Source organism: Callionymus lyra, chromosome 1, assembly GCF_982586985.1.
Source record: "Callionymus lyra chromosome 1, fCalLyr1.hap1.1, whole genome shotgun sequence".
In the NCBI taxonomy this organism is placed as follows: domain Eukaryota; kingdom Metazoa; phylum Chordata; class Actinopteri; order Syngnathiformes; family Callionymidae; genus Callionymus; species Callionymus lyra.
The window spans coordinates 17464407-17488323 of NC_141818.1; the positions used below are offsets into that span (position 1 = coordinate 17464407).

The 23917-nt window shown below is 39.8% G+C and overlaps 7 protein-coding genes across 8 annotated transcripts in view; 5 read left to right on the plus strand and 2 right to left on the minus strand.

Annotated features, from left to right (window-relative positions):
* Nucleotides 1–2330, minus strand: part of grk5l (G protein-coupled receptor kinase 5 like) — a 32818-nt gene extending 30488 nt beyond the window's left edge. The window contains exon 1 of the mRNA XM_087795322.1: nt 1876–2330. Within this exon, the coding sequence (XP_087651448.1) occupies nt 1876–1927 (52 nt within the window). The 5' untranslated portion in view covers nt 1928–2330. The remainder of the gene's footprint in view (nt 1–1875) is intronic.
* A 1334-nt stretch (nt 2331–3664) lies between these two features.
* lsm1 (LSM1, U6 small nuclear RNA associated) lies at nt 3665–6295 on the minus strand. The gene is made up of 4 exons (XM_087804922.1): nt 6164–6295; nt 5982–6050; nt 5763–5878; nt 3665–4137 (listed from the first exon to the last, which is right to left on the minus strand). Exons 1-4 carry the CDS (start codon nt 6207–6209, stop codon nt 3967–3969), a joined length of 402 nt encoding a protein of 133 aa, XP_087661048.1. The 5' UTR covers nt 6210–6295; the 3' UTR covers nt 3665–3966.
* Nucleotides 6296–6410: 115 nt separating this feature from the next.
* bag4 (BAG cochaperone 4) lies at nt 6411–10892 on the plus strand. Its single transcript, XM_087795336.1, has 5 exons — nt 6411–7214; nt 8333–8452; nt 8562–8792; nt 9338–9604; nt 9677–10892. Exons 1-5 carry the CDS (start codon nt 7212–7214, stop codon nt 10124–10126), a joined length of 1071 nt encoding a protein of 356 aa, XP_087651462.1. The 5' UTR covers nt 6411–7211; the 3' UTR covers nt 10127–10892.
* A 600-nt stretch (nt 10893–11492) lies between these two features.
* On the plus strand, nt 11493–13213 carry LOC148088244 (dual specificity protein phosphatase 26-like). The gene is made up of 3 exons (XM_087805049.1): nt 11493–11705; nt 12718–12929; nt 12998–13213. The coding sequence occupies exons 1-3, from the start codon at nt 11527–11529 to the stop codon at nt 13192–13194; spliced, it is 588 nt and encodes a 195-aa protein (XP_087661175.1). The 5' UTR covers nt 11493–11526; the 3' UTR covers nt 13195–13213.
* Nucleotides 13214–14040: 827 nt separating this feature from the next.
* Nucleotides 14041–17667, plus strand: LOC148088245 (alpha-1-antitrypsin-like protein CM55-MS). 2 transcript variants are annotated; one of them, XM_087795351.1, is made up of 6 exons: nt 14041–14059; nt 15192–15812; nt 15878–15948; nt 16015–16208; nt 17200–17347; nt 17426–17667. In XM_087795351.1, the coding sequence occupies exons 2-6, from the start codon at nt 15200–15202 to the stop codon at nt 17618–17620; spliced, it is 1221 nt and encodes a 406-aa protein (XP_087651477.1). In that variant the 5' UTR covers nt 14041–14059; nt 15192–15199; the 3' UTR covers nt 17621–17667. The 2 variants fall into 2 exon arrangements, with proteins under 2 accessions (XP_087651477.1, XP_087651485.1); XM_087795359.1 differs by lacking the exon at nt 14041–14059 and adding an exon at nt 14339–14440.
* A 704-nt stretch (nt 17668–18371) lies between these two features.
* Nucleotides 18372–21535, plus strand: carnmt1 (carnosine N-methyltransferase 1). Its single transcript, XM_087805170.1, has 8 exons — nt 18372–18509; nt 19249–19444; nt 19508–19671; nt 19784–19924; nt 20006–20184; nt 20276–20389; nt 20779–20882; nt 20963–21535. Exons 1-8 carry the CDS (start codon nt 18376–18378, stop codon nt 21164–21166), a joined length of 1236 nt encoding a protein of 411 aa, XP_087661296.1. The 5' UTR covers nt 18372–18375; the 3' UTR covers nt 21167–21535.
* Nucleotides 21536–21832: 297 nt separating this feature from the next.
* LOC148088247 (uncharacterized) lies at nt 21833–23568 on the plus strand. Its single transcript, XM_087805304.1, has 2 exons — nt 21833–22253; nt 22763–23568. The coding sequence occupies exons 1-2, from the start codon at nt 21903–21905 to the stop codon at nt 22913–22915; spliced, it is 504 nt and encodes a 167-aa protein (XP_087661430.1). The 5' UTR covers nt 21833–21902; the 3' UTR covers nt 22916–23568.
* Nucleotides 23569–23917: the final 349 nt, after the last annotated feature.

Below are 23917 nucleotides of genomic sequence, written 5' to 3' on the forward strand. Positions count from 1 at the left end.
ATGTCCTCTTTTTGTTGCAGCCTGTCCAGGGTATTTATTAGCCTTCAAATGTCTGGGAATATTTACGCTCAATCTAACTATCCATCTTTAAATCATCCCTTACCATCTACTGTCGTCACTAACTCAGTAACTGGAGGACCACAACCATCTTGAACTCGAAGATGAGATTCAACCCCATTAGCCGCCGTTGTGATTTTTCCAAGCATTTTTATATTTTTGCCATATTAAGAGAAATTATTTTTAGGAATAGGTCAACTAAATATTTTAATATTGTTGAGGCAATATTTAGATTCTTACAAAATTGACACAAGAGAGTTTATTTAAGAATCTACTACCTCAGTTGTTCTTAGATTTGTCAGACTAGAAGAGAAATATTACATTGTATTTTGTTAAAAATCTGAATATTTATACCGAACTATTACAGAATGATTGTGATTTCCTTGAGAAAATATTATAATTGGTGATACTTTTCTGAAAGGCTGTAGATAGACGAAGATATAGTTTGTAATAAGCTTTGTTCTCCAAGAGGTCAAAGTGCATTTTGGTAATTCAGATTCAAGTGTTTTAACCGAGCTAGAACTACATTAAAAACAAAACAACACTTGACCCGATCTCAAAAACCCTGACAATTTTGCGTCAACTCCAAGTGGTCGTGTCCTCTTTTTGTAGTTTCAGAATATGCTCACCCTACAAAATACCAGATAAATGAACTAAACTGATGCTCGGATCAAAAAAATCTTTCTTACGAAAACCACAACAAATGCTGAGCTTACATGATGATACAAAATTTTCTGCACAAAACATACGATTAATAAATAATTAAAAACAGGAAACATTGGACAAACAGGTGAGCCAGGTCCAAGATGTAGGTGGTTGTTTTAGAAATCGGATGGGTTATTAAAAAACAGTCTGCATTGAATTAGCTATTCCTGCATGTTTTTATTCCATTATAATCTCAATATATAAAAATAAAAAAACAGTGTGAAAAAGAGTTTTCACGTTTTTTTTAACAAAAATTGTTCAGCTAGCAATCTTTTTAGCCTCACATGTAACTAACTTTTTTAATTTGTTTACTAAGAAGACATGTTCAGCCAAAGTGAAGGAGTAGATCAACTACCAAGGAGGGACCTTTCCTCCCCTGGCTGAGGAACTTCCAGTCGTAATTGCATGAAGGGTCTGAAGTCACATGCATCCTCGCTCTAACTCTGGCTGTACATCTAAATATATAGAACTGCTGGATGACATGTCGGATCATCAACATGTTGGCAGGAAGTAGCTGCTAGTTTTTTTTTGTTTACAGTCCATCCATTTATTCAATGTGTTTCCATCTGAACCGGTCCAAGGAAGAAGAACCTCGACAGTTGATTTACGTGAATATTTGAACCAACAACAAAAAAAGCCCACAGAGCCTTGTCTTGCTCATAATAACACACACACACTCACTCACCCCCCCCCCCCCCCCACACACACACACACTTGTGCAGTGGGAACAAGTGTAGGCTTCAGTTTGAAAGGTGATCTGATGACGTAACTGGCGTGTGAAGTGCGTGTGTCCCAGCGTGTAGAGGAAGATCATTGCGAAATGCGCGTGCGCGCGCCGTGGAAGCGGATGCGAGACAGTGGGGAATAGATTTGATAGAAAACGCTCGTGATCGGAATGTGAAAATTCACCCGCGCGTGCGTGTGCGTCTTGACTTCTGACAAGCGCGTGCGTGGAGTTGCAGCAGTGGTGGTGGTGGGGGGGGGTTACCTGCTGTCATCACCCCCCCCCCCCCCCCCCCCCCCCACCACGAGTCCACAAAATGAATAAAAAATTGAGGCAGATCCAGGGCCTAGTTACCCGCGCCCGCGCGCGCGCGCGTCAGTGTCACTCACCCTCTCGCGCCTTCAGCAGTACAGTGTTGGCTACTATGTTCTCCAGCTCCATCAAAGACAATCCTGGAGGCTCCGCGGGGAGATTTTTTCTGCAGGGTTTTATAGACCAGCGTCTCCTTCAGCGGCGGCGCTCACTCCTGGTCGCGACCCACACACCTTCCCCTCATGTCGAAGTGGCTGGAACAGGATGTGAGAGACGCGGAGCGTGGTTCTGGTTCTGGTTCCTGCTGCTGCTGCTGAGCTCCATTCCTGCTCCAGACCCCGAGGAAGATCGCCATGCGCGGGCTTGGAGGAGGAGGAGGAGGAGGAGGAGGAGGCGTTTGAGGAACCCACCCCGCGCGGACGAGAGGATGACGAGCAGCAGGTTCTTCTTCTTCGACTCGGGTTCGGTCGCTTCTTCTCTAGGACGCGACGGGCTCGGCGTTAGAAGCGGTGCTGAGAGAGGACATCACCTCTCCCGGTACGTAATCAAACTGGGCTGGGCCTGTGGCTGGTGTGGCAAGTTAGCGCGGCGTCCTCGGCGGAAGTGGAGGCAAACGTTCACCAAAATAAAGGACACGACTGCGTTTTCAAAGCGCCTCGACTCGAATAGATTTGTTGGAAAATCCGATTTTTGTTTCATTTCAGTGCAGATTACACTGGTGTGAAACTTGTTGTGGGAAGCATTCACACAATTGAGATCCTGTTTTCTTCTGACCTAAACTTTGTGCCGCTTCTCCTCCCACAAATTTTATCCGATTTGAACAATTCAAACTTTTATCAATTCAGCTCGTTTCCGAAATGTGGGATATGTTCTAGCTTTCTTTTATCTCTTCCACTCTTTCTTTTATTCCTCTGCTTCTACCCCATTCATTTCAATGGGGAAAATCTTCAACTCATGTCCAACTCCTTCCACTTTGACCTACTACTTTTACTTTTACGACGAATTCTACTACTACTAATACTACTACTACTTATACTTTCGCTACTAATTCTACTACTACTTTTACTTTTCTAATACTTCTATCTTTACTTCTAATTCCACTTCTTCCACCTCAACTACTAATTCCACTAACACTTCCACGACTACTACTAATACTACTACTAATACTACTACTGCACAGCTACAGCTACGGCCAGCATTCACACTGCATTTTCTTCTGGAAATGCACTCTTTCTAGTTTTTTTTACCTTCCGAGATTATACACCTCCCCAACTATATGTCGGAAATAACGGCTTTTATTTTTATATGAACTATAGTTTTAAGTAACGCAGTGGAGTTAGTTTAAACATTTTGAACAATGGCCTTATTTGAATGCATGACTGAATCATTGGATTTAAACCCCTATGAGTTTAAACTAAAAACTCACCTGTTCCGTATCGATTTCGCCCCGAAGCTTCCCTTTACTTTCACCTATTTTGTAGCGCTTGTTTTATGCTAAGGCTTTAAGAATGCGTTGCGATTTTATAATTTCACTTTAAGAGTCATGTAAGGTCCTTTTAAATCAACAGCATTTGTAATAAACATATATATAAAATGAGGATGCAACAGGTTCATAATGCCAAAAGTCCAAGCTATAGTTCATCACCAACTTGTAGTAAATTGTGATACAAAGAAATGTTTTGTATTCATCCAGTTTATCCATGTTGAAATTTGGACTTCCATCTCCCAAGTTATGTCATGAATCTGTCAGATGGTTGTCATGCCAAATGCCATGAGCATCTTCATCAAAACAGTTTGACTTGAGACTAGTGCATTCTGAGAACAAAAAAAACAAACCCTCAATGTAAATAAAATAATGACACAAGATAACCATAGCCCAATTTTAATTTAGCGTTCTTGAAGCAGTACTCTTATTCCAAATAAAGCGTATTCCAATAATTACACACTACTGACAATACGTGCAGCCGAAGAACGAAAGTTTAAATTATAGAACCCCCAAGAAACAAACTTGCGATCATGGAAACTGAGAAGTTATGACTTAATTGTTAAAATGAAATTCACACAGTACAGTTCAGTATGGAGGCCAAGTGCTCATAAAATACACTCATGTGTTTTCAAATAATAGTCAGTCTGATACAAACTGGCAACAAAAGAAACTCAAAGGCAGGTTAGTACTCGTCCATGTTATCAGCTTTAGGGATGGACACGCCTCTGTCTTTCAGGACCTGCATTTTGACCTTTTCCGTTTCCTGTTTAGCCTGTTGCTTCAGTCGTTGCTCCTCGAGGATCTCCTCGATCGGCACCTGTTGCAAGACTCCGTCACATGGTTTATCCACGTCCTGGTGAGAGAACATCACGCCCATCAATACTGTATTTTCAAAGACAATACAGAAGTGATACAGAACCTCAGACTTTTCCGTCATCTGACAAAGAGATTATGCGATTGATGGATTGAAAGATTACTACAAATGTATAAATTAATTGCAACACATCTTCAGGAAATTAAAGTATGACAAGAAATGCATGATTAATTAATGGTGGTGTTGTGAAAGAGCATTTGAATCTATTTGATTCGTCACTCTCTGTTGTGCAGAAGAGCTACAGCGTGAGCTCCCCTTCAACCCGTTTTGTACCAATAAGTTTACTGCCACCTGCTGTCTTATTGACGTCATTGCTATTAAGGAAATTCTAAAAAAGGGATTATATTCAATAAATGTACAGCAAAGTATAAGGTCCCATAAAACTTGTGCAGACATGCAGGATAAACAAACGTGTCAAAATGAAGTTATTGCTTTACTCAAGTAACATTTCAACTTTTTCACTTCATATTTGTTACGATTGGTTTTGTTTTGAACATAACTCGTAGAACTCTTCACAAGATTACTTTGCCGGGGCAACCCACCAAAAGGGTCAGAAACTGTGTCATCCCTTGTTGTTATTGCCAGAGCCAGAGACAACAAGAGCATTTTTCTCATTTTGTAAACAAATGCTCTCATTTGCATTCACACAGAGATCATTGTGGGTGCATTTGTGATATATAAGATAAGAACTAGATAAATGTAGAGAAATACTTTGTTTGGAAAGAAAAAAATGTAGGAGGCATGCAATATTTATGACACATATGATTCATATTTCCATGTTCAAATTCTGACATGTAACTTCAATACATGCTATAAATAAATAAAATGTATATTTCTTCCAAAGGGATTTGCTTAAAAAGTACAAGGATGCCTGGACAAGTGAACCCTCAGATTTTTCCAAATGTAATTTTAACCATTGGGTTGCCTCTGGGTTGACCCTTTGGCCTTGAAAAAGTTTGTGGTATCCCTTCTGTCATCTCTGGATCAAGGTGAAAAACCTCCCTGGCTTCCATAAATACACACACAGTGGCGGGTCTTTTCTGTACATAGTGTGGTCCGTTTTGACCCGAAGCAATGAAACTTGGGTGTCTGCGGAAAATGAAGTACAACCGGAATGTTAGATATCACTGGATGCAAGATGCAATTCCTGTACTTTAAAATATGCCTTTAATTTGGAAAGCAGCTTCATAATTGAAAAGTGAAGCATCTTTACCAATCACATCTAAAATAGTGCAACCCAATCAAATCTAAGAGCGCTTAACTTGACTAGTTCCTTGTGAAAGTATAACAAAAATTAACATCTTCCTAGTAAGAACATTGCATAAGGCTGGACAGATCACTGATGTAAGGAGGAGTCTGACCATGAATAGAACCAGAATTTTAAAGTTGATCCTGAAAGAAACTGGAAGCCAGTGAAGAGTTTTAAGGATCGGAGAAATGTGAGTTCTTCTACTAGAGCAGGTCACATGAACCTGACTGGTTACGATTTTACGAACAGTTGGTTAATGCAAACAAGAGTAAAATGGTTCGACGTTTTAACAGTTAGGTTCTAATCCGAGTACCAGATCCGTCAATGATGTACTTCGTAAACAAGGTGCACCTACTATTTCTCCGAGAAGGACTACATTCTCTCCTCGGACGATGAAGATTCCTCTCGGGATATCTCCAAACTTCTTTCCCACGTGGATCCTCTCAACAGTCTGATGAAACACTAAATTGGCTGAAAGACAAGTTTTTTTCGTGAGACTTCGACAGTTTAGAAATGATAACGTCAAGTTTAATCTTTTAGGCACGAAGTGAAGAATCCGATTGTGACATTATACCGAACTGGTCAATACTCCTCAGGTAGCCGATCAGTGTTCTTCCATCCCGAAGCAGGACCAGGTGCTTCTCTGCAGGAAGAAGAGAATTTAGATGAACATTTTTATGAAGCAACTTTGAATCAACAAATCCACACGACTGGTCCTAACATCTCAGGAGCTGCTGCTAACGACACACAACTCACTGTCAATGTCGTCGATGAGACTCGCCGTCCCGGGTACGTAATTCATGTTGATCGACTCTTTTGTTTTAGAATGAGGATTCCTGGACAAGGGAAGCCATCGATTTTCCAAAATGTGATTTTAACCAAAAAAATCCAAGCACCGGAAGTATTTATAAACGCTAGGGTTTACTTCCGGTTTCTGTTAACCATTTGTAATCCACGAGAAAAACAACCGCATTAGTGTTGAGTATAGTAAATATTTTAATATTTCGGATATACTCGCACAATTCACAATATGGACAATGATTATAGTTACATTTATTGTTTTATCAAAGTAATAAATAGAATTACGGTCTCAGTTGACGAGACGCTTACCCAAAGATCGTATATTTCAACACGCAACCACTTCAGTAGTATCGTAAGGAGTTTGAATGAGCCCACGATTTGAACGACACATTTCATGGAGGACAACATTTTGTTGTTGTGACGCTCGTACGGTCGCCCATTCTTTATTCTTATTTATTTTATTATATTAGTTTTTTCGTGGATGTGTTGTTGTGAATCCTCTTTGGCTTTGATGTGAACATCTGGTTCCTTATTTGTATTGTAAACTGACTTTTCTTTATACCTGCTGCTTTATATTTTAAAAAAAAATCCAACTGACCTGCATAGATACACATAAATAATATGCATTGTTATTATATTATGGTTTCATTTTTGTTCTAGAGGTAAACTAGTAAAGTAAACAATCGCACACGACAACAGAGTGAGACCTCTTGACTACAGTAGCTCTTCTTAAAGAGACAGTGTCTCAGCAGCGGATTGTCATTCAGTCATTTCCTGACTTCATCTCTCGCGGCCAGACGAACCGAGCCGCAGCCATCAACAGATGGTACCATAGGGACGCATGCCACAGAACACCGCGGTTTGTTTGACGTGTTTCCAGGCAATGTCGGGGGACTGGACTTCTGCTTAGCTGGCACGCCATCGCAGTTGAACACAGTCACATCTCAACCCTGGCTGGCCCTCGACTTGCGCGGAAAAACCCGTCGAAAGCTACACCAGCATCATGGTACGTCTGGCTATATGTCTCCAACTCACACAGTTGGTATCTTTTATTGAATGTATTATGTTATTCTAGTGTTTGTTGTGAGGCTCGGTGGGTTAGCGTCCGTGCTAACTGGACGGCTAACCGCGCTAGCTGCTATTATGTAATAGTTACCCTGCTAGTTCACTGTCCGAGTTTACGTCCAGTCACGTTGGCGATGACGTCACGTCGATTTTGTTGATCCAGCCGCCGCGTCTGAACATCACTTGTTTTCTTTCGGCCTGTACCGTTTTTTTTCCACCTGGAAATGGCCCTGAATCTCGACTACAAACATGGAAAATGGCTAAATGAGTCAGTGTTTGAACTGTGATGAGTACGTGTATGAGAGAGAATCTGTCCTCAGGTTAGTTTTACAACAATAACCAAACATATTTATAAGTGAAAATACGTCAAATCAGATGCCCAGTAAAGGATTCAAACCAGCTATTATGGTGTATATTTATATTATGGTATGAGGTGTGTTTTTCGTCATTGGGTCATTTGTCTTTGAGGTTGCAGCAACTCACTAAAATGAATAAATAATACAATTCTTACTTGGACTAAAATCAGACTTTAGTCAAAAATGCATCGAAACACATTAAACCAGACATGGGCAAAGTGTGTCCGTGCAAACCCCCTTAACTGTATTTATGTGACCCTCATCGTATCGTAGGGTAGAACTGATCGGTGTAGAACATGTTTCCGACAGCTAACAGTTTTATTTTGTGTGAATTATTGTGTGAATTCCAAATACAGCTCTCTTTAGTTAATTGTTTCATATTGTTCTGTCCTGTTTGTGAATCGTTCTTGCCCCTTAAAATAAATTAATTCATATTTGAGATCGTATTTGGGGTGGAAAAGGTTTTTAAATCAGAATCAGAAACTTGTATTGCCAGTGTTGTAAACAAAGTAGGCCTTAAAAGTATTGTACTGTTTATTGGCATACTTTGTTAGGTTTATTATATATTTATTATTCTTTCTTCTGTTACTTTTTCCTACATATTTTGTCTCTTTGTTCCTCTCTGTTGGCTGGATGGCCCACTCACAACAATCACTAAATTTGGCCCCAATAACTTGTCTGAGTGTTTTTTTGTGTATTACAGGATGGTCCTCAGTATACCGGCTACCCGGCACACTACTGGTACCCTCAGTCCCAGTCTACAGGACACTATGCAAACTCTTATCCCTCTGGCTCGGATGTGCAACAGCAGTACAATCCGCAGGTAGGGCTCGTGACGCAACACATCTTAAGCCCTTCTAAGCGGAGACCGCTTCTAAATGCTAAGCCTTCGTGCTTTACACCATATGAACTCTATTTTCTTGTAACTTAAGGTCATAGCTGGAGGTTATCCAAATGGCCATGGTGTCTACAGTCCCGGTCAGGGTCAATATCCAGCAAGTGGATTTCACCCATCGAACCCATTCTACTGTGCCGACCCTCAAAGAGCAGGTCCAGGTCCGTATCCCAGCCAGGGATGTCCAGCAGAGCAGGGCAGTGGGCCGCCTGGACAGCCTCCATCTCAGCACCAGCACCATCATTACCCGGGACCTCACTGTCAAGCGGTATGTGTAGATCTAAAATAGTAGTTTATAGGGATTTGCAATAGCAATAATCTGGCGATACAATACGTACCACGATACAGGGGCAACAATACAATACCTTGCTATTATTGTATGAACAAGGACGTATTTGTAGTATTTCCCGAGTACTTAACTGTGATGGTGCAGAATTTATAGAACACATGACTCTAAGTTTTAAGACCAAAATATGTGTAAACGTCAGCTTTAAGAGCTGCCGGAGTTGTCTGTATCCTCTTGTCCTCAGTCATCTCTTGGATTTCATTGTTCCTTGAGCTGCGGAGGACATAATGAGCGCTCCCATCTAGCAGAAAGAATTGTAATTGCATCACAAAAATAAGCATATTTTGTGAATATTGTCAGCCATTTAAAAATTGTAATTAAAAAAATTGGTACACTGCTGCTAAATAGTGATGCAGACCCTTTGCAGTATTTAAGTGTATCAATATGTTCTAACGCCGCCAGTGGTTCTAGAATTTCCACATGAATCTCTCGTTATAAAGCTGAATAATTGATCTTCGTGTATTCAGGGTCCTGGCTATCCGGCTGGATATCCGCACTACAGTGAAAGTGGTCATGCTATGCCTCCGAACCCTCCCTACCCAACTGGTCAGTCGATGCATCCCAGCTCTCAGGCCGAGGCCTGGTCTCACCAGGCTGGGTATGCAGCCTCACAGCAGCCGTGGCACTCGGGCCAGCAGCCTCCACAAAACCATTATGGAAATCACATGCGTCCAGCACATCCTCCTGCGTGGCCAGGCACTGGAACTGGAGCACCCCCGCCCTACCAACCCAAGGTAAGAAGTTGCTCACTTAATCAACCTAAATGTCAAAAAGGCTCTTGTGTTTAAATACATTTGTTTCTGAAGGACCAGCATCACCAGCGTCCTCCTCAGCCGGGCCCTAAGCCCAAGCAGATGGCTTCCCAGAATCCACCCAACGTTGGTTCAACAGAGATCAGTTCACCTCCCCAAATGTACACCAGAACAGGAAGAGCTGAGCCAAACCCTTTACCAGATGACCCTGCTCTAGCTGCCCCGGCCCAGGCTCCTGGACAAATTGGCCCATATGACAACCCCAGTATGGCTAAGGTCCAGCATTCCATGGCGCGAGTGTTTATGTTACAGGAGGATGTGGATGAGTTTGTGGGCCACAAAACGGACAAGAGCTACCGATGTCTGGAGGAACTTCTGACCAAAGAGCTACTGGAGCTGGACTCTGTGGAGACTCAGGGACAGGAGGCTGTGCGGCTGGCCCGGAAGGAGGCCGTGCAGAAAATCCAGTCCATTCTGGACCGCCTGGAGAAAAAGGCCTTCTGATTCATCAGACTTCGAATCAGGAAAATGTTCCTCCTTCGTCTTCTTCTTCTTCTTCTCTACTACTCTTCTCTATTAATTCAATTAGAGCCTTGATCTCAAGACCATGAATCTCATTAATTGACTTTCCGGCCTCAGTGAGGGTTTGATTTTATTTCCTCAGACAGAGTAAAAAAAGGACAGCTAATTGTAAATCCACAGCTCTGGAATCATCGACCATTATTCTGCGCCCCCCCCCTCGAAAAGTCGCTTGGTTCTGATCCCCTACCACATGGTTCATCTTCATCTGGCCTCGCTGTCAAACAATCAATCTCAATCATCCACCTGCATGATGATCATATTGTCCTCTAACAGCTTGTTTAAAAAGTATTCCGAGAGTCTTGTTGCTCTTCAGGGAGACGTACTTCCCACTTCTCTGTGAGTTTAATTGAGGTGAATGAACCCCTGGATAGTTGCTGCCCTAATTATTACTCCAATTTCATGGATAACGTTTATTTTGGTGAGCCAGACCTACATATGGATGAACGTATCACTGCCCTTAAGCATAAAACAATAAAAATGTAACCAGCTCATGTTGGACCACAACACTGTTTCTCTGGCTTGAGTCCCCGTCAAACTGCGGAGTTACGTGTCCAGTAGATTATCATCCCCTGTTGTGTTTTAGTTAGAAGAAACGGAGTGCCATATTTCATTTCATATTTTGTATTATGGAAAGAAATACTGATAATAAAATATGAATACCAGCTTTGCATGTAAAAAAACAAAACATCTGTTATATTTGTCCATTATTTTTGTTGTGCTGTTTCCAATGTAATGCATGTTTCCAGATGATGGAAATATCTGCCTGAGAATTATTATTATTCATAGTAAGAAAAAGAAAAAAACGCCCAGAATATAATAAATGTGAGTATATTTTTCAACCAGTGATGTAATGATGTCTTTTACTCACACCTTCAAGTCGGAAAAGTGATAAAATATAGTGAATTTGGAGGCGACGAGCAATTATTGTTGCGGTTTTACAAGCTTCCAAAGATGTGTGGTTTCGAAATAAATTGAGTATCTTCATCCGTAAGCAACTTAAAGGCTCACAAGCCTTTTTAAATCTGTGATCGATGGTGCACAAGCAACAATGAGTTGCTCTTGTGAATTGAATTGTTGTGAATGAACTGCAGAGGAGAAAGTGAGTCCCGCCGAGTGGAAACTTCTGCATGCTTTCACAGCTTTAAATAGACTGCTATGTAAATCCAAACACCAGCACCCTTGGGGTCTCGGATTAATGCATGGTTCAAATGACGAGACAGCACTTAGGAGGGGCACCCTTCGGCCCATCAGTGCTAGCCTGCGGAGCCAAGGGTTGAATCCAGAAGAAACCCAGACAGTCATATTTCCTCTTGTGTAGAGCCATGTCTTACTCGTCCAAACTCCCTGCCTCCTGGAATGATGGGCCTCCTGCTCGGAAAGTGGAGATTGACCTGAGTTCGCCCGGGTTAGCGGTGGTGCAGCTGGAAAGACTCTTGTTCACAGGGAAAGCAATCATCAGTCATGCAGATGAAGTTTGGCCACGGCTTTTCATCGGAGATCAGTGAGTAGATTCCTGCTCCACCACCACTGAAATATCGATTACTCCGATACTGTGAGTTAAGCAATAGTCGGTGGGGGCTGTTTATAAGTGAACGCTTGGGGTTCACAGCAGGAGGAAGTGATCATTAATCATGATAAACCGCTGAGTAACTTCAGACGCTCCAGTTGAATTCCACTTTGAAAAGTTGCGTAAACTACACCTGAGCAATGTGAGAGTTCCTCGCAGCGGCGCAGCAGGGAAGCTTGTCATGATATGCCAGGCTGGACACTGTCAATCCATCACTGTTCTGTTGCTGTTAACGTCTAAAGAATATACTGTATATGTCATGTAATTGCGTGTGTGAATGGGAAATCACTTTGAATAAAATCGTCTGCTAAAGGTAGATAAAAAACAACTCTAAATGAATCGCACAAATGCTGGCGAAAGTCAAAACAATTTGGGATTCTTTAAGGTGAAGACACAAATAATATGTTAGTTAAATATATGTTGGACGTCTGTTGTACTCATCAGTATGTGTCTGTTGTGCAAAACTCTCTTTTCATTGAAATATTTACATTAGAAAATGTGATTAAGCCCCGCCCACTGAAAACACTGTTTTATCTGGTTTACCTACACCACGCCCACTCTGCTGTGATTGGTCAAGCATCGAAGTTAGTCATCGCCAGTCATCAACCCTGGAAGTCTCCACCTCCAAGGGACTCGTTGTATAAACAATGTGGGCGGGTTTACAGCTGGCTAGGGGAGTAAGTAAAGACCATTATTACGTTATAATAGACTTCACTCTCGTAGCCTCTCATTCGCCGAGATTTCAGACGGGGAAGAAGCTTATAAAGTAATAACTTTAAAACATCATCATGATGAGAGACTTACTGCATCTTTTGGCGAGGAAGACTTCAACATTTGAAACATGTGATGCGCGTCAGGAGAGTTGGGTTTTCATTAGTGATACGATTTATTTATTTGTTAGTCGGGTCGTGTGAACTTTTTGTAAAACAATTGTGCCTCTTCTCAGACACAGTGCGGAGAACAAGGCAGACCTCACCAACCACAGAATCAGTCACATCCTCAACGCGGCCCACAGCAACCACAAGGGGCAGCCGGGTATCTACCTGAGCATGGGGGTCACTTATATGGGCATCGAGGCTCGTGACGCCTGTGACTTCGACATGAGCGTCCACTTCCAGGCAGCAGCAGATTTCATCCACGCGGCCCTCAGCCGAGGAGGTGAGCCCTACCGTTTATTAGTTCCTTGAAGATGTCAACATGTTTTAACTTTCTACTTTTTTTTACAGGCAAAATCTTAGTGCACTGCCATGTTGGCGTGAGCAGATCTGCCACTTTGGTCCTGGCTTACCTGATGCTGAGGCAAAATCTGACGCTTGTAGACGCCATTTGTGCTGTTAAGGAAAACAGGGGGGTAATCCCCAATCGTGGATTCATTCGACAACTCATACAACTAGACAGACAAATCTTTGGGAGGCATCCCTGAAGTAAACAAATAAAAAATAATCCAGTAATTTTTGCTTTTTATATAATTACCTCAAGTTCAAGTAATGAATAAAGTTTTTAAAGTCTTGCTTGTGAGTTATCATTTAGGAATAAAGGTTAGAAATAGGCTTAGGGGACCATTCTGAGCGAGGGATCACATTATGGGGGGACCAAGAATAATATGAACATAATTATGTTTAAAAATATTACCTAAAAGTGAACACTCGGTGGCAGTGTTTAGTTTATGAAGTCCGGGTGACTGACCTGGAAGAACAAAGTGCGTTGAAATCGGACTAATGTACTAGTATGCTGGTCCAATATGTGGGTGATTTGTAGATGTTTTACAGGAATATCAATGTTGTTTCATATACTTAATTTGTTTAGTGGTTGTTTCATTTATTTATTTATATGAAATACATGTTATTTTCCACACTATTAAAAGTATTAGCAATAAACGTTTTTTTGTATTCTGATTTAGAGTTAAATCGTTGAAAGTATTCATAGTTATCTCCTCTTGATACATATACTTTTGTTTCATAGATTAAAACAATAATTAAATGAGTTTCAGCATTCAACATGTTGGTTATTAGACTTTTCACTGACGATAAAAGTGATGAACATGTTAACACAGACTAGTAATGTTTTAAAAGCAACTTCCAGTAAACTTAAGTGGGTGTAGTACAGTCCAAACATGTATTTGCAACTTCACTTGAACTAATGGCCTAAAGCAATGATTAGACTGAATAAATACAATCGCTAGGCAAAGAGAAAGTCAACAAAGACAAAGTTCAGTTGTCACAGAAAAACTTATAAATCCATGGGAAAAATACTCTGCCTGGTCTTTGTGGTTTCAGCAGGAGTTAAAAGTAAGTAGACAATGTTCACTTTTTTCCTTCATCTTTTATTGCTTAACTTTCAATATTTGCACGCTTTATTACAAACACGACTTTATAATTCACGATGAAATTAAATAATGATAATAAATTATACAAAAACATAAAATGTTTTTTAAATAATTTAGCTAATGTAATTACAAAGACAGTTATTGTAAAAAATGACGTGGTATTAGTAAAATTATGATTAATAATAAGTACATATATGCGATCCGATCATTGCGCTCTGGGTTTGATTATTTTTGTCTGAGTCGCGACACTCACCTGGTGGAGGTTTTTTTTTTACGATTCAAGTCGTTGATCAAGAAGAATAAAGTCACTTATCTGGTCATGTCAAGCCTTACCTAGAGGAGCGTGAGTGTCCAAAAAATGTGCAGGGATGTATTCGAGCCGCGAAGTGAAAATGAAAAGCTTTGTTTACGATGATCTGTGTTTAAAAGTGTGATTAGCTTTACGATGCTAAATGTTTGTCGAAATGCGCAGCCCTCAAATAAATGGTTGCAACACAATAAGACACTTTCCCGAAAGATAGAAAAGCAAAGTGTCATAGTTTAATCATTAATATATTTGTTTGTTTTCGTTTGTAAGGTCACAGCAGTTCCAGGTGCAATAACTGTTGTGTTGAATTTACTTTTGTTGTCCCCCTGATGACATTAGATCCAAAAAGATCAGACCGGTTTAGTTTCCATGTTTAAAAAAAGAAAGAAGAAAGACTGTATGTCAGAATCTTGGTGGGGCAGAGTGTATAAACCAGTAGCATCAAAATGTCTCTACTATAAAAAACAACTTCTCAATAGTACAGTTATTGATGTGAAGACTTAAAACTTTAAAAATATATATATTTCTGTCTTTGCCCCAAAATATATATAATCTGCAGTGTTAATAGAAACTATCAGCAGGTAGTTAAAAAATAAAATAATAATAAAACAATCCGAACTGATGACAGTTGGTCAACAGAAGAGATTAGAAGACAGGACTTGTATTCTTGAATCCTATTTTAACGTAATCACCTCAATATAATTATCAGTGTGAGCAGAGTCTTAATGAACTATTGTGAAACTTTGATGGCAATCATTGTGTAACCGAGCTGCACTTGTGATCCCAGAGTCCACCATGCTGCGTGTCTTCGTGCTTCTATCGGCCCTGGCGTGTTTGGGATGGGGCCATCACCATGGCAACCACAGTGCCGTCCAGGACACAGAGCTGGACTCTGACAAATTTGCACTGGTGAAGGCCGGAAACAAAGATTTCGCCGTTCGTTTGTACCAGAAATTGTCCGCACATGCCGACAATCAGGGGAAGAATATCTTCTTCTCTCCGTCCAGTGTGTCAGTGGCCTTGGCCGCCTTGTCTGCAGGAGCACGAGAGGAGACTCATAGACAGATCTTCAAGGGTCTGGGCTACAACCACACCACCATGACACCAGAAGACCTTCATCAGTCTTACCAAACGATGCTTGATAAGACCAAGAAGACTTCTGCAGATTCAAGCGAGGGGACGGCTGTGTTCGTAGACGACCTTTTCAAGCCCAGACCTGAGTTCCTGCAGACCCTGAAGGAGTCCTACTTTGCAGACGGCTTCACTGTTGACTTCGCTAAAGCTGAAGAAAGCGCTAATACCATCAATGAATACGTGAAGGACAAGACAAATGGCAAGATTGAGAAGCTAGTTAGTGACCTGGACCCAAGCACAGTCATGTATCTCATCAGCTACATTCACTTTAAAGGTAATTCTGTCCTAATCTTTTTTATTGATTAACACTCAAGTCCTTGAACGTTTCTTCTCAAACAGGAAAGTGGGTGAAGTCCTTCAACCCTAGACGCACTCGGGAGGATAACTTCACAGTAGATGCCAACACAAAGGTTTCACTTGTACCTACTGAACAAATTGAGTTCTGATTTTTAATCTTTTATATCTTTTCTTTCCAGGTTCCTGTCCAGATGATGAATCAAGAGGGCAACTTTGACAGCTATTATGACATTGGAATTAAAACCACAGTCCTCCGCCTCCCGTTCAACGGCTCCTACACCATGCTTCTGCTTCTGCCTGAAGACATGACTGAGCTGGAAAACACTATTTGTCCAAATCACATCGCTAAGTGGATGAAGTGGTCAACATCAAGGTTGGATCATGATCAATATCATGTATTGTACAGTATTTTAAACTTATCAAATCAATTCAACTTATTTTATTTAAAGTCTCATATCATACCAAAGTTATCTCAAGACACTTTACAGTATAGTGGAAAAAAGAAAAACAGATCCCAGCAACTCAACAATGAGCCACAGTGTGGCAGTGGCTAGGAAAAATGTCATTTTAGAAAGCAGAAACCTTTATCAGAACCAGACTCGGTGTTGACGGCCTCCTGCTGCGACGGGCTCGGAGGGTGGATGAGGGAGGAGTAAACAGATGGATGGAGAAAAGAGTGAGGGAGGATACAGTGAGAGTAAAGAGGAGAGTATACAGTAGGGAAAATCAATGAAATACTTACTAAATCACTAATTTAGATAACACAAGTCATAAATTTGAATGCTTCACTTTCAATGACTAGAAACATAGACTAGAAAAGTTTATTTAATGTAATTATGTAGTTTTTTCACATAATGAGAACAGCATTTTTTTTTAATATACACTAATACAAATAACCCTTTACCCCAGATATTTTCTGGTTAAAAGTATCGCTGCAAAGGTATTGATAGAGGCATTAAAATTATAAATTTCCCCATGACCCTGGTTAAAACTAATCTGAATGAAAGTGTGATTGAGCATCAACATTATAAAACAGTATAAACTACAAAATGATTATTTAACAATTTAAAATCAATACAGTTGATCTGCAATATAAAACAGCAGATAATTTGGATAACAATGAAACAAAAAAACATCATCAATAAAAATATCAATACAATTTTCATAAATATATTGCAGGAAAAGCTGATAATTACTTAATTTTGTGGAAAGGAACTATATTAACAAAAGTTAAAATATCTGGGATGAAGAATTTGAGCCTAAAAGATGATGTGATTTAACATTTCTGTGTGATAAGTTTCACACTGCAAACATTTTCTTTGCTCGATTTCTTTAAACTAACTTACAGCATCTTTTTTTTCCAGGAGATATGATGTCTATCTCCCTAAATTCTCCATCAAGACTTCCTATTCTCTGAACGACGTGTTGGCTGACATTGGAATGACTGACATGTTCAGTGCCAAAGCAGATCTCAGTGGCATTGCAGAGGGACAGAAACTTGCTGTCTCTGGAGTAAGGAGGAAAAAAAGTTATTCCTCTCGTTGATGGTGTGTTCTGCTTCTGCATCATCCTGCCTTTGTCTCCTTCTAGGTCGTTCACCAGGCCACCTTGGATGTGGACGAAGCCGGAGCTGAAGCTACAGCTGCCACCGGCATCGGAATCACACTGATGTCTTTCCAGCCGGCTGCATCTCTCAAGTTCAATCGCCAATTCATGGTTCTCATTGTCGAAGAGGCCACTGAAGACATTCTGTTCATGGGAAAAATTGTAAATCCAAACATCTGAAGAACATATGGACGATTCTATATATTAAAATCAAGCTTTTGTCCAAATGTTGTCTGTTTTTAAAAAAAATAAAAACATGCTGTCTGGTTTTAACCAAAGGTGCTAATATAATGTTATTAAGGGCGTGAGAGTGGTCTGGTGATGATTTAGAATGACTACAATAATGACCACGAATTGAGTGAAGTAATTGAGAGACAAAACCCATAAATTGAAGTTAAATCAGAATCTTTTGCCCCTAAATTCAGTTTAGTTATGACCATAACAGTAATAATGGTAACTAATGGATGTCTTAACACGAACATACAGTATAAGTGACCACAGACAAACTATTATTCAATCTTTAATAAAAATAATCTGTTCACTTGTTTAAAGTTATCACATAAAACCTTTAACTTAAGTTATTTTACATTAATTTATAGAATTATTGTTTTTTTTTGTTATAAAAATTGCGCAAGAAAAATTCCAATGTATGCAAGAGTTTGAATTTGTAATGCGTTTACACGGAAAGGGCACATGGAAGTAGATCAGTCCGATCAGACCATTAAAATAAAAAAGCATGAATCTTCACATTGAATTTTTCTCATTAAATGAAATTGTAATGACCGTGATATTAAAAATAAATAAATCTGCCACTGCATTTCTAATCGTGTCCAGTAGATGGCAGAAGCAGGTCATACAAATGCACAGTTACAAATTTAAACGGGTACGAAGAAGTCTTTTGCTTCGTCGTGATTGGTCTATTGTCCGTTTCAAACATGGCCGAAACAGAAGAAAACGCTATAGCAGAAGAATGTTTTCACAAAGAAAAAATAAAATACAGCCCAGAAGAGGAGGCCAGACTGGAAAGAGAACATTTCTGGAGGATTATCGATGCGTTTAGATTTTACAGGTACGACGGATTCACTTCAACGTCAGTTGGTTCAACAAGCGGGAGCTAGTCTCACATTGTACTGACTCTAATAAAAAAACCTCAGTCTTTTAATTGAATTCTAACCAGATATTTATATTTCATATGTAATCGTCGTTGTTATCCACCAATACGATACCAAACGAAATATTTTGAATGTCGCCCGATCATCCACATATCTAATAGACCTAAGGTCACGTGATATACCAGTTTTTGTTTAAATACAGTTTAATGAAATTAAACCTTTTGAAAAGGTACACTGAAGTATTTGTTTGAATATACTTTACTCGTATATTACAAAATTGATGGGATAAAAGGATCTTTAAATATAATAATTTCAATGTAGATCATAAGGCATATGAAGGTCGCTGTACTCTGGCTTTGGAACATCTTGGGATCATTAAGCCAGAGATTGCTGAATCTGCTCTAGAAAATCTAAATTTCTCATTCGTGCTACCTCTGTGATGGAGGCAGAAGCCTGAAGCACTTGGTGTCTAAGTAACAATTGTTCTTATTTGTAATGCTTATTTAAGATGTGTAAGACTTATCTATGGAATCTTAAGCACGTTCTATTGCGTCCCTCTCAACAGTCCTAATACACTGAAATTACTGTGAGAAAAATGCATGTTCATCTACCTACATAGCTGCCAGTCAACATCCTTAGTACCAACAGTCTAAGATGATCATAAGCCAAATGTATAGATTGTCTTTTTTTCATCAGGATCCATGTCCAGGACCAGGTCAAGCGAGCAGAGCGCCAATTTCGCAGTCTTCCACAGCACCACCAGAATTTGGTGCCTTGTGTTCTAACGAATCTACCCCGGATAAGCCAGTGTGCTGATCACAACCAAAAAGTGTTGGAGAGCATCGTACAAAACAGCATCGACATGTTTGAGAACATAGAGTATGGTGAGAGGGTGAGTAGACCAAAAAATATATAGTTTAAAGATGAATAAAAATGAACATTCACCCGTTCTCAGGAGGACCCAAGGAAAGTCCGTGCCTCCACCTTTGACATGGACAAGCTAAAGTCTACAATCAAGCAGTTTGTCAGAGACTGGAGTGAAACAGGCCGTGCTGAGAGGGAGTCCTGCTACCAACCCATCATTCAGGAGATCCAAAGACTCTTCCCCACTGAACTTTAGTAAGGACCAGATGCATGAAAAATGCATGCTTTAACTACATATACAAAAATGTTTGTCTCAGTTGGTCTCTTCTATTTGATGTGTGTATTCCTATGCATTTTATCATGTCAGTGATGTGTCTAAGGTGAGTGTACTGGTTCCGGGTGCTGGTCTGGGTCGGCTAGCCTGGGAGATCGCAAGGCTGGGTTATACCTGCCAGGGCAACGAGTGGAGCTTTTTCATGCTTTTCTCTTCAAACTTCATTCTAAATAGGTAAATATCTAAACAAATATATTGTTCATATCTGTTACTTAAGATGCAGCTAATCAGAGTAAATGAAATTCCTTTCACTAGGTGTGAACAGTTGAACTCGTTGACCCTCTATCCCTGGATCCACCAGTATAGCAACAACAAGAAGTCCATTGACCAGATCCGACCAATAACATTTCCTGATGTGAATCCACAAAGTTTGCCTTTGAATTCAGATTTCTCGATGGTGGCAGGAGACTTTGTGGAGGTCTACTCAGAACCAGGTCAGTGAACCGAAATAGTCTTGGTTGATCTTAACCTTTTTTCTTTTTGGTGGTGTTAGTCTTTTTTTAAATAATATTTATTTTCTTTCAGCTTCATGGGACTGTGTGGCTACATGTTTCTTCATCGACACGGCTCATAATGTCATACAATATGTTGAGAATATCTGGAAGATTCTGAAGCCTGGTGGGGTGTGGATCAACCTTGGTCAGTAATTTTGTTTTAGAACTAGGTGAAATAATCCCTTATTTATTTACTTTAACTACATTTTTCACCCTTTAGGTAGCGGCATTGTAATATTTGTAAAGTTATAGTAGCATAAAGATCAAACCTCTATTTTAAATGTTATTTTTATCACATAAATTCCCTAGTCGATCATTTCATGTATCAAATTAATGTGCTTATGGCTTGGTTTGTTAATAGTGGTTAATCCCAAAGTACAGTGAAGGAAGTGCTATAAAAAGTCAAATTCTTCTTCTCAAAGACAAACTTTCTGCATTTTTCTGTTTTCATATATAAGTAAATGAGGAAGCATTTGTCGTCTCCTATGTTATGTTCAACGAAACGAAAACATTCAATATTTTCTACTTCTTCAGGTCCTCTCCTTTACCACTTTGAGAACATGGCCAATGAGCTCTCAGTTGAACTCAGTTATGATGACATAAGAACTGCGATGGTCAATTTGGGCTTTCACATGGAGGTAAGATCCAAACTTATGTATTTAGTTTTTATTTGAAAATTAAAATGCATGTTTTAAAATGGAGTTTATGTTCCTCCTAGGTGGAAAATACATCTATGCACACCACTTATACGGAAAACGAGTGCTCCATGTTGAGATACGTGTATGATTGTGTCTTCTTTGTGGCACGGAAACCCGGAGATCTTTATTTTAACTGTGATGATGAAGATGAAGAGGAGGAACAAAGCTACTCTCCACCGGCTGCCAAGTCACCACGAATGGAAGATCCAGACTACCCAACGTGACAGGAAAAAAACAACTAGTAAAGACTTGTGGTTAACTTTGAAATCTGATCAGGAACATTGAAAGATAAAGATATGGATTGATGTTAAATATAATTTGTTCAGGAGACCGCTGCACCGATTGAGGCTCAATCAAGACCATATTTTAAAAAAAACTGTCAAATGAGCTGACTATTGCCTTAGGAATTGTGTGAATAGAGATGAACACTTTTTACACTTTGATCTGAAACTAAAATCAATGTTTCTGTTTTATGTGGTTTTATTTCATTGCAACAATAAATAATTTTAACCACGCTTTGACAGCTTTTAAATATTCTTATGTAACTCTGTTTAATATTGTAGTGAATGTAATTAAAAAGTTGATACAAAACATTGTCATCTCGAAATATTGTGAAGACTGATTTTAATGAATTGATATATACGATAATAGGTATTGAGTACATTTGAACGCATATAAATGTACACTTTTAATCCATTACGTATGGAGTGATAAACAGTTTTATACTTTTAATAGATGTATAATAGAAGGCAAAAATTGTGGCGGGAGCTCTAAATTCCCGCTACCTGAAAGTGATGCTGCCCTCCAATGGGCGGGCTCAACGAGTTGGTCTCGAATCTGATTGGCCAATCTCTTGAAACTACTACCGGTGTCTGCTGCAGTTTGTGAAAAGGGACAAAAGCTTTCTCGCAAATGTGTTCTTATGTGCTATAGTTTACTCAGTTCTGAGCTACTTTTTTAATGTCGAAGAGAGCCACCGACGAGTCTTCTTTCAGCAACTCGCCCTCCAAACGAAGCAGGGGTGTGCGCGCTGCTGACACGCCGCTGCAGACTATGGCTGCTCCGGCTCCACCGCATGTTCTGACGGACGGACGACGAGGAAAGAGACCACATTGCTTCATGGAACTCGAGGATCAGCAGCCAAGAGAACCTTGTCATCCACTGTCGAGAGACTTGTCTACAACTGGAAAGCCTCCATCAGACGCGTGGTCACCTGGAAGTTTGCAAAAACCCACTCGTGCTAACGAGAAGAAACGACCCAGAGATGATCCAGTCGGTACCAGAGTCCAAGATCCCGGATCAGAAGAACCCGTAAGTAGCGTATTTCAAAGCCCCCAGTTGAAACAATAGTGTAAACATTGTGGAAGGTTTACCGTGTCGCCACTAGATGTCGCCATCGCACCACTCTTGATTGAAATTGCTTTGACTAACATTAGTAAAAAGTTTAAATCAGTTCGGAAAGTCTATTGTTTAGCAATTTCACATTATAATTCAGTTCCATTGGGCCCTGATGGTACTGGTATATTCACCCTCTGAAAAATATTTAAATATCAGTTTATTTAAAAGGACACTGTTGCATTAAAAAGATGTCTGCACCAGATTTAGCACAATATTTCCATATGTAGTTCCAACAAAGATGCAGACAGTTTACATAATACATCATATAAAAATAAAGCAAAAACACAATACTATACAAATGCGTATTAAGAATGTAAAGTACATGAAACATCTTTTAAAATTTCCATTAATGCATGTTTTCCTTCTCGTATCTTGGCTGTCTTACAATAACAGATATTTTCTCTCTACACTTGTCATTTCAGGCAGAACAGGACTACAACCCAGAAGATTACAATTCGTTTCAATACTGGAGGATTCCTCTGCCAGAGCTCGACATGTCTCTTCTGGATGAAGCAACCGACCAGACGCGTGCAAACCCAGAGACAAAAAACCCTTCAGATGTAATGGAGACCTGAAGAAACTCTTGCAGTAGTTCTGAAGTTGTTATCTCTGGTTCTTCCTCCAGGTGGTAAAAAGCAACTTGAAGATACGTGGATGTCTTTCAGGTTGATGCAGTCGGACTCTTCCGAGATGATCCTTACATTGTCAGCAACAAGCTGTAGGTTTGGGGGAAAATGTACTTTTCTTTTTTAAACACGAACAAAAACATTCCCAACATCCTGGAAAAAGTTACCCATAAGGAAGACTTTTGAAGCATTTCCTCTTTCGGAAGTTTTCTGGACTACAACTGAGTTGGAGTGTATTTTAAGAATGTTTTGGAAAGGTTGGACCGTTTAATTCCTCTTATCCCCTTTTTCTTATTGTCACAAAAATGTTTAGCAAGAAATCATTCTTGGAAGTTTTATTGCTGGTCAACTCACAATGTTTTTGTAGCATTTGATAAACTTCTTAAACAAAAGTAATGTTTAGATTTTTTCCGCCTGATTTATTTTTTCTGTAGATATTTTAGTAAACCGTTGAATTAGTCTTGCAGTCCACAGATTTTTAGATGATCCGTAGAGCTGTGGAGTGGAGAACAAAGTGGGAAAAGCACAGAGACTTCATACAAATGGGTGGAAGTCAAATGAATAGATCGGCTCCTGTGATTCGAGATGTGTGTTCTTGGAAATAAAAGTTTTCTAATCTGTTGCAGCAATATGTTGATTTGTCTTTGTGGTTTGATTATATATTGTTTTTTATGGTTTTAAGAAGCTATTCAAATGAATGAGGAAACCTTCAAGCATTTCAAAATCCAGATGACATGATGCAACACCATCTAAATCGAGTACCTTGAAAATAAGCTCGTTCTAACCATCGTGAAAATTAAAATCCATTTTTAACCTTTTGCATTCATTGACAAATGGCTTCCGCTGCTTCATGGCAGAGGAAATGAACGCATCAGAAACGGAAGATATTTTTCAACATATTCTCTCCAGACCATGTCTTGACTGAACTGAGTGAAAGCCTTTGTGAAGTTC